Source organism: Microplitis mediator, chromosome 8 (assembly GCF_029852145.1).
Source record: "Microplitis mediator isolate UGA2020A chromosome 8, iyMicMedi2.1, whole genome shotgun sequence".
Classification (NCBI taxonomy): Eukaryota; Metazoa; Arthropoda; class Insecta; order Hymenoptera; family Braconidae; genus Microplitis; species Microplitis mediator.
Window position 1 is genome coordinate 14,256,216 of NC_079976.1, and position 19,842 is coordinate 14,276,057.

At 33.2% G+C, this 19,842-nt stretch overlaps 1 protein-coding gene across 1 annotated transcript; it reads right to left on the reverse strand.

The window, feature by feature from the left end:
* Positions 1-6,254: 6,254 nt before the first annotated feature.
* Positions 6,255-11,377, reverse strand: LOC130673543 (uncharacterized). Its single transcript, XM_057478578.1, has 2 exons — positions 9,598-11,377; positions 6,255-6,364 (listed from the first exon to the last, which is right to left on the reverse strand). Exon 1 carries the CDS (start codon positions 11,340-11,342, stop codon positions 9,990-9,992), a length of 1,353 nt encoding a protein of 450 aa, XP_057334561.1. The 5' UTR covers positions 11,343-11,377; the 3' UTR covers positions 6,255-6,364; positions 9,598-9,989.
* Between the last annotated feature and the right edge of the window lie 8,465 nt (positions 11,378-19,842).

A 19,842-nucleotide genomic window follows, 5' to 3' on the forward strand; every position in this document is an offset into this window, starting at 1 on the left:
TGTCTTTTATATTATATTTTTGGCTCTTAAGTTTACCACTATAACTTAAGTTTTTTCAATATGTGCCATTATGTTCAGTAGTTTTTGTCTTTTGTACGTTAACATATAAAATTGTAAGCATTTGTATGCGTACTTTATGAACAGCCGACAACTCATACTAGTACGAGCCGGCGTTAAAATGAATTGTTATTTTCATTCAAATAACATACAAGTATATGGCGGCGGATAGTTTGCAAAGTACTATCACTTAATTTTTTGCCAATCAGTTGTACTTTGTGTCATTTTTTGACATATATAAATTTTTTCCTTTTTTTTTCTTAATCTGACATAGTTGTCTTTTATATTATATTTTTGGCTCTTAAGTTTACCACTATAACTTAAGTTTTTTCAATATGTGCCATCATGTTTAGTAGTTTTTGTCTTTTGTACGTTAACATATAAAATTGTAAGCATTTGTATGCGTACTTTATGAACAGCCGACAACTCATACTAGTCCGAGCCGGCGTTAAAATGAATTGTTATTTTCATTCAAATAACATACAAGTATACGGCGGCAGATAATTTGCAAAGTACTATCACTTAATTTTTTGCCAATCAGATGTACTTTGTGTCATTTTTTGACATATATAAATTTTTTCCTTTTTTTTTCTTAATCTGACATGGTAGTCTTCTACATTATATTTTTGGCTCTTAAGTTTACCACCATAACTTAAGTTTTTTCAATATGTGCCATTATGTTCAGTAGTTTTTGTCTTTTGTACGTTAACATATAAAATTGTAAGCATTTGTATGCGTACTTTATGAACAGCCGACAACTCATACTAGTACGAGCCGGCGTTAAAATGAATTGTTATTTTTATTCAAATAACATACAAGTATATGGCGGCGGATAATTTGCAAAGTACTATCACTTAATTTTTTGCCAATCAGTTGTACTTTGTGTCATTTTTTGACATATATAAATTTTTTCCTTTTTTTTTCTTAATCTGACATAGTTGTCTTTTATATTATATTTTTGGCTCTTAAGTTTACCACTATAACTTAAGTTTTTTCAATATGTGCCATCATGTTTAGTAGTTTTTGTCTTTTGTACGTTAACATATAAAATTGTAAGCATTTGTATGCGTACTTTATGAACAGCCGACAACTCATACTAGTCCGAGCCGGCGTTAAAATGAATTGTTATTTTCATTCAAATAACATACAAGTATATGGCGGCGGATAGTTTGCAAAGTACTATCACTTAATTTTTTGCCAATCAGTTGTACTTTGTGTCATTTTTTTAAATATCTAAATTTTTTCCTTTTTTTTTCTTAATCTGACATAGTTGCCTTTTATATTTCATTTTTGGCTCTTAAGTTTACCACAATAACTTAAGTTTTTTCAATATGTGCCATTATGTTTAGTAGTTTTTGTCTTTTGTACGTTAACATATAAAATTGTAAGCATTTGTATGCGTACTTTATGAACAGCCGACAACTCATACTAGTACGAGCCGGCGTTAAAATGAATTGTTATTTTCATTCAAATAACATGCAAGTATGTGGTGGCGGATAGTTTGCAAAGTACTATCACTTAATTTTTTGCCAATCACTTGTACTTTGTGTCATTTTTTGACATATATAAATTTTTTCCTTTTTTTTTTCTTAATCTGACATGGTAGTCTTTTATATTATATTTTTGGCTCTTAAGTTTACCACCATAACTTAAGTTTTTTCAATATGTGCCATTATGTTTAGTAGTTTTTGTCTTTTGTACGTTAACATATAAAATTGTAAGCATTTGTATGCGTACTTTATGAACAGCCGACAACTTATACTAGTACGAGCCGGCGTTAAAATGAATTGTTATTTTCATTCAAATAACATACAAGTATATGGCGGCGGATAGTTTGCAAAGTACTATCACTTAATTTTTTGCCAATCAGTTGTTTTTTGTGTCATTTTTTGACATATATAAATTTTTTCCTTTTTTTTTCTCAATCTGACATAGTTGTCTTTTATATTATATTTTTGGCTCTTAAGTTTACCACCATAACTTAAGTTTTTTCAATATGTGCCATTATGTTTAGTAGTTTTTGTCTTTTGTACGTTAACATATAAAATTGTAAGCATTTGTATGCGTACTTTATGAACAGCCGACAACTCATACTAGTACGAGCCGGCGTTAAAATGAATTGTTATTTTCATTCAAATAACATGCAAGGATATGGCGGCGGATAGTTTGCAAAGTACTATCACTTAATTTTTTGCCAATCACTTGTACTTTGTGTCATTTTTTGACATATATAAATTTTTTCCTTTTTTTTTCTTAATCTGACATAGTTGTCTTTTATATTATATTTTTGGCTCTTAAGTTTACCACCATAACTTAAGTTTTTTCAATATGTGCCATTATGTTTAGTAGTTTTTGTCTTTTGTACGTTAACATATAAAATTGTAAGCATTTGTATGCGTACTTTATGAACAGCCGACAACTCATACTAGTACGAGCCGGCGTTAAAATGAATTGTTATTTTCATTCAAATAACATACAAGTATATGGCGGCGGATAGTTTGCAAAGTACTATCACTTAATTTTTTGCCAATCAGTTGTACTTTGTGTCATTTTTTGACATATATAAATTTTTTCCTTTTTTTTTCTTAATCTGACATAGTTGTCTTTTATATTATATTTTTGGCTCTTAAGTTTACCACCATAACTTAAGTTTTTTCAATATGTGCCATTATGTTTAGTAGTTTTTGTCTTTTGTACGTTAACATATAAAATTGTAAGCATTTGTATGCGTACTTTGTGAACAGCCGACAACTCATACTAGTACGAGCCGGCGTTAAAATGAATTGTTATTTTCATTCAAATAACATACAAGTATATGGTGGCGGATACTTTGCAAAGTACTATCACTTAATTTTTTGCCAATCAGTTGTACTTTGTGTCATTTTTTGACATCTATAAATTTTTTCCTTTTTTTTTCTTAATCTGATATAGTTGTCTTTTATATTATATTTTTGGCACTTAAGTTTACCACCATAACTTAAGTTTTTTCAATATGTGCCATTATGTTTAGTAGTTTTTGTCTTTTGTACGTTAACATATAAAATTGTAAGCATTTGTATGCGTACTTTATGAACAGCCGACAACTCATACTAGTACGAGACGGCGTTAAAATGAATTGTTATTTTCATTCAAATAACATACAAGTATATGGCGGCGGATAGTTTGCAAAGTACTATCACTTAATTTTTTGCCAATCAGTTGTACTTTGTGTCATTTTTTGACATATATAAATTTTTTCCTTTTTTTTTCTTAATCTGACATAGTTGTCTTTTATATTATATTTTTGGCTCTTAAGTTTACCACCATAACTTAAGTTTTTTCAATATGTGCCATTATGTTTAGTAGTTTTTGTCTTTTGTACGTTAACATATAAAATTGTAAGCATTTGTATGCTTACTTTATGAACAGCCGACAACTCATACTAGTACGAGCCGGCGTTCAAATGAATTGTTATTTTCATTCAAATAACATACAAGTATATGGTTGCGGATACTTTGCAAAGTACTATCACTTAATTTTTTGCCAATCAGTTGTACTTTGTGTCATTTTTTGACATATATAAATTTTTTCCTTTTTTTTTCTTAATCTGACATAGTTGTCTTTTATATTATATTTTTGGCTCTTAAGTTTACCACCATAACTTAAGTTTTTTTAATATGTGCCATTATGTATAGTAGTTTTTGTCTTTTGTACGTTAACATATAAAATTGTAAGCATTTGTATGCGTACTTTATGAACAGCCGACAACTCATACTAGTACGAGCCGGCGTTAAAATGAATTGTTATTTTCATTCAAATAACATACAAGTATATGGCGGCGGATAGTTTGCAAAGTACTATCACTTAATTTTTTGCCAATCGGTTGTACTTTGTGTCATTTTTTGACATATATAAATTTTTTCCTTTTTTTTTCTTAATCTGACATAGTTGTCTTTTATATTATATTTTTGGCTCTTAAGTTTACCACCATAACTTAAGTTTTTTCAATATGTGCCATTATGTTTAGTAGTTTTTGTCTTTTGTACGTTAACATTGTAACGCTGGGGTACGTTATCCTGCACTTACTGGTGGAAGGGTGCAGTTCGTGGGTCAAAGTTTGCCCCGCTAGCTCTTTATGAAACTCTGACTTGTGATATTTAAGTTAGGTATTAATTAACTTACCCGAACTGGCCTTACAATTCTAAACTAATACTAGTACTTAGCCTAAGATTGTGTTCGGAGATGGATAAGTCCTTGATGTCCTTGGACTGGCGTTGATTGATCCTCAGAAATCTCCTCCTTGGACCTTTGTACCGATTCCCAATGTATGGACTGAGAAGACCCTTAATTGTCTAATGTGGACTTAGGGAAAGCACAGGTGAATTCACTCAACACTGGTTTCAGGTATTAGTTTAATTATTTATTGAACTAATAATAAACTAATTGCCACGTCGTACACACACACACTGGTTCTCAATACAGTTACTGTACTTAACACGTACAGGGCTCTCTACCAATTTAATCAAATCACCGTCTTCGGTATAGCAACAAATATGAGCTATTACTTATTCCAAACAAATATGATGTAATAAGTACTGGATAATTTATTGAACTAACTATCGCGGACACTAGACGAATTACCAACAAATATGAGTTAAGACTAAATTGATAAATAGTAACGACGATCAGCGAACAGGTCGATTACTATCGTGTGACAACTAAACTCAAAAGACCACTTGCTATGAGCAAAGCTGGACACAAAAAGCTCTGAGCGTCCGTTAACGCGCTCTTTTATAGACAGAACTGCCGCATTTGTCATGTGACAGTTCTGACCCGATGATAAACGGAGGCGTACGATGCCAACATCGTAACACCACCCTCCTTAACTTTAACCCGGGTATTGTCTATGATAAACTGACAATTTACTGGTTAAAGTTAATCGAAAGTATTCTACGCCGACAGTAACTTTTCATTCATCCATACAACATTATTTTCATTCATACTGTGGCAAGAGATACTGGTCTTACAATAACTCTGACGAGTACCTCTTTAATATCAAAATATAATTATCATTTAACATTTATAAACTTTAAGCAAAATATAAGCACTGTTGTACATTTTCTTTGATTATTATAAATATTATCACATGTAATCAGTACTGGACTCCTCAATGTCCTTTTCTATTCACTACTTTGGCGCGTAGAAACAAAAAATAAATAATAAAGAATACAAACAAAAAAAAACTAAATACAACACTATTGTGCAAATACTGGTATGTTCTTTTAGAACAACGACAAATAAATAATAAATAATAAATTGGCATGATTTACATGCATTAATAAATCTGAGCAATTACTCTAGTCATAAATAAATATTTCGAATGTACTATGTGATTGACAAAAATAAAAAATCAAAAAAATAATAAACTAAAAACCGGTTTATAATATAAATACTATTGTCGTTGTATAATACTGGTTTCTTGAGCAATCTTGATAACACTGTCACTTATCACATGTACTTCAGGTCATGTCCGGGGAAGGTCGTTGATTACGGTGGCAAGATTTGGAATGCCCCTCTTGCTGCTCGTGACATCTGGACTCTAGTTCTGCATGTCTGGCACGCGTCGTTCATGAACGGATCTGTAGTTGAGCAATGACGACAGTAGCCTCTCATTTTTCGGTAGCCATCGGTGTTCCAGTGCTGATATGGGCACGTGTTATTAGTGTGCCCTAGTCGTCGACAATTAGTGCAATAGCACTCACCTCTGAGTTCATTCTGGCACTGATCATGAGTGTGCCCTTTTTCTTTGCATTTGAGGCAGCCGGGTTCTGGCACGGGAGCCAATCTTGTCTCGATAGTTTGAGTAGCAACAGTCCTAGTGGACTTCGGTGACATTGATTCCGTGATTTTCTTGACAATCTCTCGCCATTCAGTTTGCGAGAGCATGTGATTTAAATTGGAGTCAACCATCTTGAGATCTCTTCCAATCATCATCTGGCATTTTACCGTCATTGATGGAATCGGGAGCTCAGGTGTCTGCACTGGTGTTGTAACTGGTTTTTCAGGCATAGCTAGCACTGAATTCTTCTCATGATAAACTAATACATTTGACAAGCGTCTGTGAAAGCCTGCCGCCAATGTAACTTCAGTTGTTACCGGGATCTCAAAGTTGAGATACGCTGCTGGTGTGGCGAATACGGGGTTAGCCCAGTATGAATTACGATCGCCGATTCTTCCATGGAATCTACAGGTCCGCAGTAGTTGTTGATCTGCTTTCTTGTCTTTTGAGGTTTCTTTGCTGTACAAGAATCTCCCAAGTTCTGCCATCCTGTGAAAGAACTATCATTAGACTGTGCAACGTACTAGTATTAGCTTATTCTAAGAGTTACAATTTTATTTCAATAATACCTAACCGACTCATTGTTCGACTTTAGGTACTCTACGGTTTGATCTGCGCGGTATTTTCAGATCACTAATACTAAATTTACCAATAATATTATTATCTTTATCACAGACATTTACTAAACTGTTTGAATAAAAACTGTGTACATACAATGGCCCTTTGCGAGGAGGCGCAAGCTTACCTGCGAATCCATCAACCTTTTTACTCAATTGTTTATTCTTAATAAATACCTCAGCACCGATAGCAATAGTAATATTGGGATCTGGTGCCTTCTCGTCTTGTCTGTTTTGAGCTTTGATCATAAATGACTCGATGTAATGTCTGAGCTCATCGATTAAAGATAATACCGTGTTTCTATGGTCTGGTTTATTTAATTCTGTCAAAACTTTTCCCCCGCGGTGAAGGTCTAAATACCGAGGATCACGGCCGAAGTTCAAGTAAGCTGGGCTTACTGTCAGCGAGCTGTGAACAGAAGTATTATAAGCATAAACAAGTTCTGGGAGATTTTGGTCCCATCTAGAATGTTTATCTGAAAGAAAAGTTCGAATTAAAGATTTTAAATTTCTGTTTATTCGTTCCACAGGGTTAGACTGTGGATGATATGCTGGTGTTAATTCGTGTACTATATTGTTAGTCTGTAAATATTCAGAAACAACTTTATTAACAAACTCAGTTCCGTTGTCAGTTACAACTACTCGCGGGTAGCCCCAACGATTAAACACTGAGCGTAAAAAAAATATGATTTTACTACCGGTTGGTTCTGATATTGGCTGGACTTCCAGATACCTTGAGTACATATCGCATAACACAATCAAATGTGTCTTTTGATGCTGCGACTTGGGCAGTGGTCCCACTGTATCAACTGATACACTTTCCCATAGCTCGGTGATTGGTCTGTGCCCTGGTATCACCTGTGGTGGATTAGTATCTGGTTTTTGTAATTTACAAACAGTACACTGGCTTACATATTTGGTTACGTCGAAGTACATATTAGGCCAATAGTAATGACTGGCCACGTGGTGATACGTCTTGGTTATTCCGCCATGTCCGGATACTGTTTCGTCATGCGCCTTGCTGATAACTGACTTGCGCTGTTCTGGTTTGACAACTAGTTTCCAATGCTCCGGCGCATCGTCGAATAACTGCGTGGGATGCCGCGGTCGATAATAATATAGGTCATTATCGAGGAATTTCCATTGAGGAAAGCGTGTTGGAGTAGCCTTGACCTCGTTAACTTTTCTGTCGTACCACTGTTGTACTATGTCTTTTACTCGATTGACCCTCTCAGCCTCAGGTTCAATACCCTCGTAAGCTCGGGAGAGAGCGTCAGCCGCTTCGTTGCTAATGCCTGGTCTGTGAACTATTGTTATTGTCCACAGAGAGTATTCTGCTACCCATCTTGCTAATCGTCCTCTCGGGTTCTTGACATTCTGAAGCCATTTCAGACTTGCATGATCGGTGACAACTGTCACTGGATATTCTTCATAAAAACCTCTCAGTTGTTGATACGACCAAATGACTGCAAGGCACTCCTTTTCTGTCGTGGTGTAATTTCTCTCATGCTTGTTCAAGGATCGACTGATAGCAGTTATGTGATATTCTCGGTCTTGGCCCTTTTGTGTTAATACGGCACCAATACCGGTATCACAGGCATCTGTATAAAGTATGAAAGGTAAATTATAATCTGGTACCGTTAGTGCTGGTGCCTCCAAGAGTAACTTCTTCATGTCAATAAAGGCCTGCTGTTGTTCAGGACCCCATACCCATACTGATTTCTCACTGGTAATAGATGTGAGTGGATCTTGGATTTTTGCAACCATCTTCATATGTCGGCGATACCAATTTACCATTCCCAAGAACCGTCTCAGCTGTTTTTTATTTACTGGTTCTGGGTAGTCTCTTATGGCGCTCAGCTTGCTGGGATCTGGATGTAATTCATTACCTTTAATAATGAATCCCAGATATTTCATTTCTGCAACACAGAAACAACATTTTTCTCTTTTAATTAATAGTCCTACCTCTCTGAAGACTTTGAATAAAATCCCCAGGACTTGTAGATGGATTTCAAATGTTGGTGTCGCTACTACCCAATCGTCCATGTATGGATGGATAAAATTTATCCAATGTGCTGGTAGTTCAAGCTGGCGTAATGTTTGCTTCATTGTTTGAATTATCAGATCCATATTACGTTGAAATGTTCCTGGTGCAGTTGACAAACCAAAAGGCATTCTTACAAACTCGAATGACCCCATTCCTTCGACAGCAAACGCCGTGTATTTACGGTGCTCTGGTTTTATCTGAATCTGATAATAGGCATTTGTACAGTCAATGACACTTCTATATGCACCTTCTCTGATGACTTCCAATGATGTATCGATGCGTCTCATTGGATAATTGACCATTTTCATTATTTTATTTAGCGGTCGATAGTCGATGCACATTCTCCATGTCTTGATGTCGTCCGCGCTTTGCCCTGGTAGTAATTTCTTTTTTACCATCACCGGCTGGAAGCTCCATTCACTAGTACTTGCCTGAATAATTTTCTGGTCAAGTAGTTGCTCAATAATTTTGTGTAATGCTTCTGTTACCTTCGGTGACCTCCTATATGGCTTTACGCGTATCGGTGTGTAATTATTTAATTCAATTTCATACTCGACTCCTTTCAGAGTACCGAGCTCAGCTTTGTCCATTAATACAAATTCCTGGTCTAGAAATTTAGTTAATTTATCTTGTTCGTCTACGTTCAAGTGAATTGATCTGATTGTGTTACCTGGTTGAACTGGTTCACAAACTTTTGGATGATCATCATGTTTCCATGTCCACGTCATGTTATCGGCACGTAATTGTATCCCGTTATCCATCATGAATCTCATCCCTAGGATGATGTCATCGGGCATCCGGTCGAATACTTCAAACCATGCGTGTACCTCGGTTTCTTCAATCTCGAACATAACAAATATTCTCCGAAGACTTTGTATTGCTGAATTATCTGCTAAAATAAATGAATTTTTAGCAGTATTGAATGTTATTTTTATTATATTATCCTGGATTTTACTGGCAATATCCTGTGTCATGAAATTTCTACCGGCACCTGAGTCGAACAATGCTGTACATTTTATTTTATTTATTTTTACTAAGCACGTGAAATGTTTACTTACGCTTAGTTGTACGCTTTGCTTCACGTTTGCTCCCTCAGATACTGTAATGAGTTGTTTAATCGCTGGTTTAGGTACTGCAGGTGTTTTGTCCTTTGTAGGAGACGGCACGTAGTAGTCTGCGCCGCAGCATTTAGCTATACAGTTACCCATCACGACACTATTCTGGACACTACTATTAATTTTATAATTATTGTTTATATCAGACCTGTTTTTATTTACTTCACCGTTGTCACTTTGATCTGATTCGGCCGTTGACTGTCGGTCGTCTGATACTCCATCACTTTCTGTTTCCATGGGGTGGTGAGATGGGTGGCCTCCCCCCTCTTGCTCCGAAGCGCAGTCTGCTAACGTTGTCGCGAGTACGGGACACTGCGTATATCGCACTCGCTCAGTTAGTTTTTTCTACAGCTACACTGTTTAGCTGTTGCTCCCACGGTGAAACATCGCACACAAACGTCGACTCTATCCTCTTCGCAATCCCTGGTTTTGTGTCCGCCTTTCATTCCACAATTCAAGCACGTGTAGGTGCCTCCTACAGATTTACTCGTGCCTCTTGAAGTGTTGGACCCAGATCTATTGCTGCGATCTCGTGATCTTGATCTCTCTCTGTCATTGTGCTGGTTTTTCCTGTTAAAGATGACATTAATTTTTTTATCGTCATCTTTATTGTGATTTATCGATTTAATTTTATTTACAGCAGTTCTCCTGCTTTTTCTTTTTACTCTGCATATAGTTGTTTCTTCTTCTTCAGAACTTGACTCCGTAGATTCATTCACTGAATCTCTTGTTGTTTGTAGCCTACGTACTGGTATTTTTCTGGCTTCTTTCACTCTCCGGATGTCCGCTACTCTGCTTTCTGCGATTGATATTAATTCAGCAAATTGTTTATACGTCGTTGCCTTTTGCATAGAATTCAATTCTCTCTGAATTTCTATGGTCAGCTTTGGTTTTATTATTTCCAGTTGTTTTGCTGTTGTCATTGGATCTTCTAGCTCAGCGAATTTGCTTCTCATGTGTCTCACAAATTCCTGTGTATTTTCATTTTTCCTTTGGTATATGCTGAATATTTCCTGAAGTACTTCCGTGTCTAGAGTTGTTTTACAAAATGCCACATTAAATGATTTTTTGACATCTTCCCAGTTTGTCCATGTGTTAACGTTCTGTTTAAACCATTCTTTCTCACTGGCTATTGCTATTTTTAATAAGTCAATTCTTTCTTCGAACTCCATTTCTTGTTCGATGCAGGTCTCAGTAAATGCTTGTAACCATTGTTTAGGCTGTGAATCTGCTGTATATTTCAAGTTGTTACTTCTAATCAATATTTCCATTGATTTTATTTTGTCTGCACGTTTCTTCATGTTGTCTTCACGCGTGTTATACGTAGTATTCATTGTATTGAATCCCTGGTGACCTTGATATTGGGTTCTCTGGTCTGGTATGTGTGTATACTGTACATTTGGTCCGTTGTGCGCATACATTTGAGGTTGCGTGTACTGCACTGAATATTTGTTGTAATTATTCATGGGCACGTTTCTCTTATCACGTGATCCCATCTCTTGTTGCGTTTTCTGGTATATTTGGGTTGAGTTTTGAATTCCCTCCAGATCTTCGGTGTTGTCCCATAGCTGTACATCCTTCACTATATAATTTATTATGGAATTTTCCCAATATCCAACATCTCCTTTCTTTATACCTAGTTCTCGTTCTAGTTGTTCTACGTGCTTGCGGCTGGTAATTTTTGGCATAGATTCAATTATTTCTATACGAGCTGTCAGGTTTTTTTCTGTTTTTACTCTTTGTTTTGTCCAGTTGATCATGTCAGCCATCATCTTGCACCAGATTGCATTGTGTACTTGCAATTCTTCTACTTGTTTTATATTTGACATGAATATGTTCCTTTTAATTTTATCTAGACTCCATACTCTCTCCTCTTTTGTTAGAGTTGTTACGTTTAGATTTTGTTGTGCTGTTCCTGGTACTGCGTGGATTATAACTTCCTCGCTGTCTACTTCTTCGTCATCTTCAGGCGAATTGTTGAAGTTGTACTGGTCTGCTGACATCCATTCACCATGTTTTTTAAATATCAAAGGTTTTGTTAATATTCTGTCTTCTCTAATTACTGGTATCTTTTTTTGTTTGTTTACTTCTTGTGATTCTGACATCTGTTCTATTTGATCAAAGTTGTCCGTCCTATTTGGTATTTGATTCTGGTTGTCAAACTGTACTGTCGTGTTTAGATGCTGTTGAATCGTTTCTTTCACCTCCTTTTTTATTTCGGCCATCGATTGGTTCACCATCGATCGCATTTCTGCTTGAAGTTCTTTTGTATATTTCCTTGTCTTAACCATTTTGCAAAAATAAACAGAAATTTAAATTCCGACTCGAAATAAAAAATAAAACGAAAAAAATAAACACGAAAATTTGTTGATTAATAAATAAAGTGTTTGCAACGTATTCCCGTTGCGTGCTGACCAAAATCTCGCTGATATAAACCTGTTGACTTACAATAATTCTGTATTATTATTCGCGATCACGTATGTGGATTAAAAAATATTTTATATGCAAAAAGTATAAAAATTTTAACTACTGGTACAATATAAATTTTAATTTATATTTTTCTATTTATTTTACTGTTAAATTTTAAATAAAAATACTTAAAATCAATACCTTTTAGTATGCGAACACGTGGATAACCTGGATTTTATATCTCGTAATATATTTTATTTTACGTCTCTGTATACGTTTATTACTCGTATTAAATGTATTTTATTACTTTATAATATATTAAGTTTCTATTGATAACTTTTTTAATAAACTGTCTCTATTTTATTTATTTACTGAAGAATAAAAAAAGATTTTACTTTGAACTGGTTGTGACTTGTGATGCGTAATAAAATATCTGTCAACAACTTTTTATACGTTACTTTGTCTAATAAATACGGTTATTTATTACCCTGGTAGATGGCGGTAAATCAATGAATTGATCACTAAGTTTCTACTATACCGACAGTAAGGTTGATGAATTCCTAGGCGATCTTCTGAAACAGATAATTTGAATTTAAAAGTTTCCCGCGTTTGCGGATTATCACCTATTTTGTTTTATGTTGATATTCTTATGTTACAATAATAAATTAGTCATAACAATGAGTCAACCTGGCTGTTCGGGTATTTGTCTCGTATTTACTAAGCCGATTATTATTATTATCTTGAATAAATTTCAATTTATTAATTTTTTCGTTTCCGGTTTGTTACAAAGCAAAATTTTAGTCTTATTTACTCTGGTTTATTTCATGAGAGTTTTTGTTTGCTTGACTAAGTTTTCCTTTTATGCTATTACAAACTCTAAATCTTTTATTTTTGTGATTTTGTCACTTAGTTGATTTTATTTACTTAACAGAAGCTACTTCCTGTTTGCTTTACAATTTTAATCTCTACTGAAATTTCATCGTGACAAGATTTTATATCCAGATTTTTCTGGTTTATACTGGTTTTACTAAGTCTTTTTCTTGTTACTACGAGAATTTTTATTCACACAGTCTGTTATTTAGATTTTAATCGTTATTCTCTTGTAATTTAATTTACTGGTTTTATTTGTATAAAGACTTAATTTTTTTCTATATCCGGTATATTATTTGTTTTACTTAACAAATATTTTTTTCTATTTTATACTTAATCTTAAATATTAAGTAAATTATAAAATTACTTATAATTAATTTACAATGTTATACACTACACTGTTCACTTCACTTAACAATATTTTACTTAAATCTATTTCCGGTTTATACTAATTCTTAATTCCAACGGAATTTATATTTTTTCTCTTTGGGAAATTAAACTTGAATTATTTTATAACGATAATACCGGAAGCGTGATTTTATCACCTTTTTCTTTATTTGTTCCCGGGCGAAAAGAAATTTCTAGAAAAATTTAATCCCGGGTAATTTTTCTTTTGATTCTCTAATTTTTAGAGATAATTTTGAACAAAATTGTAATTTTTACCTAAAAATTAACTAAAAATCTGGTTTTTTTTTTTTTTTGAACAAAAAAAATTTAAGCAAAAAAAAAAGATAAACTAAAAATGAAAAAAAAAGATTATATTTTTAGAGCGAAAAATATAGAAAAACTGGTAGTGTGCGTTTTCTTCCTGATAAAACGCCTAAAAAGTCAAGGCCTTAGGAATTTTCGGGAACAATTTCACAAATTGAACCTGCTTGATACTCGACAATTCTTTGTCCGGTGTTCTTATTTTTATTTCGTGGACTCTACTCGAAAATTACTGATTTTATGTCCAAAAATTTTAACTATACAGTGATTAATTGAATTTATATAATTAAAATGATGTGAGTTACAGATTTGATCAATTAACTTGACTCGAAGAAATTTAACAAATCCGTTGCGCTTTATTGCGTTATACAATAAAATATAGGCTTAATTAACTATTACATTAATTAAAACCCGTTGGGCGCCAGTTGTAACGCTGGGGTACGTTATCCTGCACTTACTGGTGGAAGGGTGCAGTTCGTGGGTCAAAGTTTGCCCCGCTAGCTCTTTATGAAACTCTGACTTGTGATATTTAAGTTAGGTATTAATTAACTTACCCGAACTGGCCTTACAATTCTAAACTAATACTAGTACTTAGCCTAAGATTGTGTTCGGAGATGGATAAGTCCTTGATGTCCTTGGACTGGCGTTGATTGATCCTCAGAAATCTCCTCCTTGGACCTTTGTACCGATTCCCAATGTATGGACTGAGAAGACCCTTAATTGTCTAATGTGGACTTAGGGAAAGCACAGGTGAATTCACTCAACACTGGTTTCAGGTATTAGTTTAATTATTTATTGAACTAATAATAAACTAATTGCCACGTCGTACACACACACACTGGTTCTCAATACAGTTACTGTACTTAACACGTACAGGGCTCTCTACCAATTTAATCAAATAACCGTCTTCGGTATAGCAACAAATATGAGCTATTACTTATTCCAAACAAATATGATGTAATAAGTACTGGATAATTTATTGAACTAACTATCGCGGACACTAGACGAATTACCAACAAATATGAGTTAAGACTAAATTGATAAATAGTAACGACGATCAGCGAACAGGTCGATTACTATCGTGTGACAACTAAACTCAAAAGACCACTTGCTATGAGCAAAGCTGGACACAAAAAGCTCTGAGCGTCCGTTAACGCGCTCTTTTATAGACAGAACTGCCGCATTTGTCATGTGACAGTTCTGACCCGATGATAAACGGAGGCGTACGATGCCAACATCGTAACAACATATAAAATTGTAAGCATTTGTATGCGTACTTTATGAACAGCCGACAACTCATACTAGTACGAGCCGGCGTTAAAATGAATTGTTATTTTCATTCAAATAACATACAAGTATATGGTGGCGGATACTTTGCAAAGTACTATCACTTAATTTTTTGCCAATCAGTTGTACTTTGTGTCATTTTTTGACATATATAAATTTTTTCCTTTTTTTTTCTTAATCTGACATAGTTGTCTTTTATATTATATTTTTGGCTCTTAAGTTTACCACCATAACTTAAGTTTTTTCAATATGTGCCATCATGTTTAGTAGTTTTTGTCTTTTGTACGTTAACATATAAAATTGTAAGCATTTGTATGCGTATTTTATGAACAGCCGACAACTCATACTAGTACGAGCCGGCGTTAAAATGAATTGTTATTTTCATTCAAATAACATACAAGTATATGGCGGCGGATAGTTTGCAAAGTACTATCACTTAATTTTTTGCCAATCAGTTGTACTTTGTGTCATTTTTTGACATATCTAAATTTTTTCCTTTTTTTTTCTTAATCTGACATAGTTGCCTTTTATATTATATTTTTGGCTCTTAAGTTTACCACCATAACTTAAGTTTTTTCAATATGTGCCATTATGTTTAGTAGTTTTTGTCTTTTGTACGTTAACATATAAAATTGTAAGCATTTGTATGCGTACTTTATGAACAGCCGACAACTCATACTAGTACGAGCCGGCGTTAAAACGAATTGTTATTTTCATTCAAATAACATGCAAGTATATGGTGGCGGATAGTTTGCAAAGTACTATCACTTAATTTTTTGCCAATCACTTGTACTTTGTGCCATTTTTTGACATATATGAATTTTTTCCTTTATTTTTCTTAATCTGACATAGTTGTCTTTTATATTATATTTTTGGCTCTTAAGTTTACCACCATAACTTAAGTTTTTTCAATATGTGCCATTATGTTTAGTAGTTTTTGTCTTTTGTACGTTAACATATAAAATTGTAAGCATTTGTATGCGTACTTTATGAACAGCCGACAACTCATACTAGTACGAGCCGGCGTTAAAATGAATTGTTATTTTCATTCAAATAACATACAAGTATATGGCGGCGGATAGTTTGCAAAGTACTATCACTTAATTTTTTGCCAATCAGTTGTACTTTGTGTCATTTTTTGACATATATAAATTTTTTCCTTATTTTTTCTTAATCTGACATAGTTGTCTTTTATATTATATTTTTGGCTCTTAAGTTTACCACCATAACTTAAGTTTTTTCAATATGTGCCATTATGTTTAGTAGTTTTTGTCTTTTGTACGTTAACATATAAAATTGTAAGCATTTGTATGCGTACTTTGTGAACAGCCGACAACTCATACTAGTACGAGCCGGCGTTAAAATAAATTGTTATTTTCATTCAAATAACATACAAGTATATGGCGGCGGATAGTTTGCAAAGTACTATCACTTAATTTTTTGCCAATCACTTGTACTTTGTGTCATTTTTTGACATCTATAAATTTTTTCTTTTTTTTTTCTTAATCTAACATGGTAGTCTTCTACATTATATTTTTGGCTCTTAAGTTTACCACCATAACTTAAGTTTTTTCAATATGTGCCATTATGTTCAGTAGTTTTTGTCTTTTGTACGTTAACATATAAAATTGTAAGCATTTGTATGCTTACTTTATGAACAGCCGACAACTCATACTAGTACGAGCCGGCGTTAAAATGAATTGTTATTTTCATTCAAATAACATAAAAGTATATGGTGGCGGATACTTTGCAAAGTACTATCACTTAATTTTTTGCCAATCAGTTGTACTTTGTGTCATTTTTTGACATCTATAAATTTTTTCCTTTTTTTTTCTTAATCTGATATAGTTGTCTTTTATATTATATTTTTGGCACTTAAGTTTACCACCATAACTTAAGTTTTTTCAATATGTGCCATTATGTTTAGTAGTTTTTGTCTTTTGTACGTTAACATATAAAATTGTAAGCATTTGTATGCGTACTTTATGAACAGCCGACAACTCATACTAGTACGAGACGGCGTTAAAATGAATTGTTATTTTCATTCAAATAACATACAAGTATATGGCGGCGGATAGTTTGCAAAGTACTATCACTTAATTTTTTGCCAATCAGTTGTACTTTGTGTCATTTTTTGACATATATAAATTTTTTCCTTTTTTTTTCTTAATCTGACATAGTTGTCTTTTATATTATATTTTTGGCTCTTAAGTTTACCACCATAACTTAAGTTTTTTCAATATGTGCCCTTATGTTTAGTAGTTTTTGTCTTTTGTACGTTAACATATAAAATTGTAAGCATTTGTATGCTTACTTTATGAACAGCCGACAACTCATACTAGTACGAGCCGGCGTTCAAATGAATTGTTATTTTCATTCAAATAACATACAAGTATATGGTTGCGGATACTTTGCAAAGTACTATCACTTAATTTTTTGCCAATCAGTTGTACTTTGTGTCATTTTTTGACATATATCAATTTTTTCCTTTTTTTTTCTTAATCTGACATAGTTGTCTTTTATATTATATTTTTGGCTCTTAAGTTTACCACCATAACTTAAGTTTTTTCAATATGTGCCATTATGTTTAGTAGTTTTTGTCTTTTGTACGTTAACATATAAAATTGTAAGCATTTGTATGCGTACTTTATGAACAGCTGACAACTCATACTAGTACGAGCCGGCGTTAAAATGAATTGTTATTTTCATTCAAATAACATACAAGTATATGCCGGCGGATAGTTTGCAAAGTACTATCACTTAATTTTTTGCCAATCGGTTGTACTTTGTGTCATTTTTTGACATATATAAATTTTTTCCTTTTTTTTTCTTAATCTGACATAGTTGTCTTTTATATTATATTTTTGGCTCTTAAGTTTACCACCATAACTTGAGTTTTTTTAATATGTGCCATTATGTTTAGTAGTTTTTGTCTTTTGTACGTTAACATATAAAATTGTAAGCATTTGTATGCGTACTTTATGAACAGCTGACAACTCATACTAGTACGAGCCGGCGTTAGAATGAATTGTTATTTTCATTCAAATAACATACAAGTATATGGCGGCGGATAGTTTGCAAAGTACTATCACTTAATTTTTTGCCAATCACTTGTACTTTGTGTCATTTTTCGACATCTATAAATTTTTCCTTTTTTTTCCTTAATCTAACATGGTAGTCTTCTAAATTATATTTTTGGCTCTTAAGTTTACCACCATAACTTAAGTTTTTTCAATATGTGCCATTATGTTCAGTAGTCTTTGTCTTTTGTACGTTAACATATAAAATTGTAAGCATTTTTATGCTTACTTTATGAACAGCCGAGAACTCATACTAGTACGAGCCGGCGTTAAAATGAATTGTTATTTTCATTCAAATAACATACAAGTATATGGTGGCAGATACTTTGCAAAGTACTATCACTTAATTTTTTGCCAATCAGTTGTACTTTGTGTCATTTTTTGACATATATAAATTTTTTCCTTTTTTTTTCTTAATCTGACATAGTTGTCTTTTATATTATATTTTTGGCTCTTAAGTTTACCACCATAACTTAAGTTTTTTCAATATGTGCCATTATGTTTAGTAGTTTTTGTCTTTTGTACGTTAACATATAAAATTGTAAGCGTTTGTATGCGTACTTTATGAACAGCCGACAACTCATACTAGTACGAGCCGGCGTTAAAATGAATTGTTATTTTCATCTAAATAACATACAAGTATATGGCGGCGGATAGTTTGCAAAGTACTATCACTTAAATTTTTGCCAATCACTTGTACTTTGTGTCATTTTTTGACATCTATAAATTTTTTCTTTTTTTTTTCTTAATCTGACATGGTAGTCTTCTACATTATATTTTTGGCTCTTAAGTTTACCACCATAACTTAAGTTTTTTCAATATGTGCCATTATGTTTAGTAGTTTTTGTCTTTTGTACGTTAACATATAAAATTGTAAGCATTTGTATGCGTACTTTATGAACAGCCGACAACTCATACTAGTACGAGCCGGCGTTTAAATGGATTGTTATTTTCATTCAAATAACATACAAGTATATGGCGGCGGATAGTTTGCAAAGTACTATCACTTAATTTTTTGCCAATCAGTTGTACTTTGTGTCATTTTTTGACATATATAAATTTTTTCCTTTTTTTTTCTTAATCTGACATAGTTGTCTTTCATATTATATTTTTGGCTCTTAAGTTTACCACCATAACTTAAGTGTTTTCAATATGTGCCATTATGTTTAGTAGTTTTTGTCTTTTGTACGTTAACATATAAAATTGTAAGCATTTGTATGCGTACTTTATGAACAGCCGACAACTCATACTAGTACGAGCCGGCGTTAAAATGAATTGTTATTTTCATTCAAATAACATACAAGTATATGGCGGCGGATAGTTTGCAAAGTACTATCACTTAATTTTTTGCCAATCAGTTGTACTTTGTGTCATTTTTAGACATCTATAAATTTTTTCTTTTTTTTTTCTTAATCTGACATGGTAGTCTTCTACATTATATTTTTGGCTCTTAAGTTTACCACCATAACTTAAGTTTTTTCAATATGTGCCATTATGTTTAGTAGTTTTTGTCTTTTGTACGTTAACATATAAAATTGTAAGCATTTGTATGCGTACTTTATGAACAGCCGACAACTCATACTAGTACGAGCCGGCGTTAAAATGGATTGTTATTTTCATTCAAATAACATACAAGTATATGGCGGCGGATAGTTTGCAAAGTACTATCACTTAATTTTTTGCCAATCAGTTGTACTTTGTGTCATTTTTTGACATCTATAAATTTTTTCCTTTTTTTTTCTTAATCTGACATAGTTGTCTTTTATATTATATTTTTGGCTCTTAAGTTTACCACCATAACTTAAGTTTTTTCAATATGTGCCATTATGTTTAG

Coding starts and splice junctions, on each gene's coding strand:
- LOC130673543 (XM_057478578.1), bottom strand. CDS start 11,342: ATGCCAAAAATTACCAGCCGCAAGCACGTAGAACAACTAGAACGAGAA.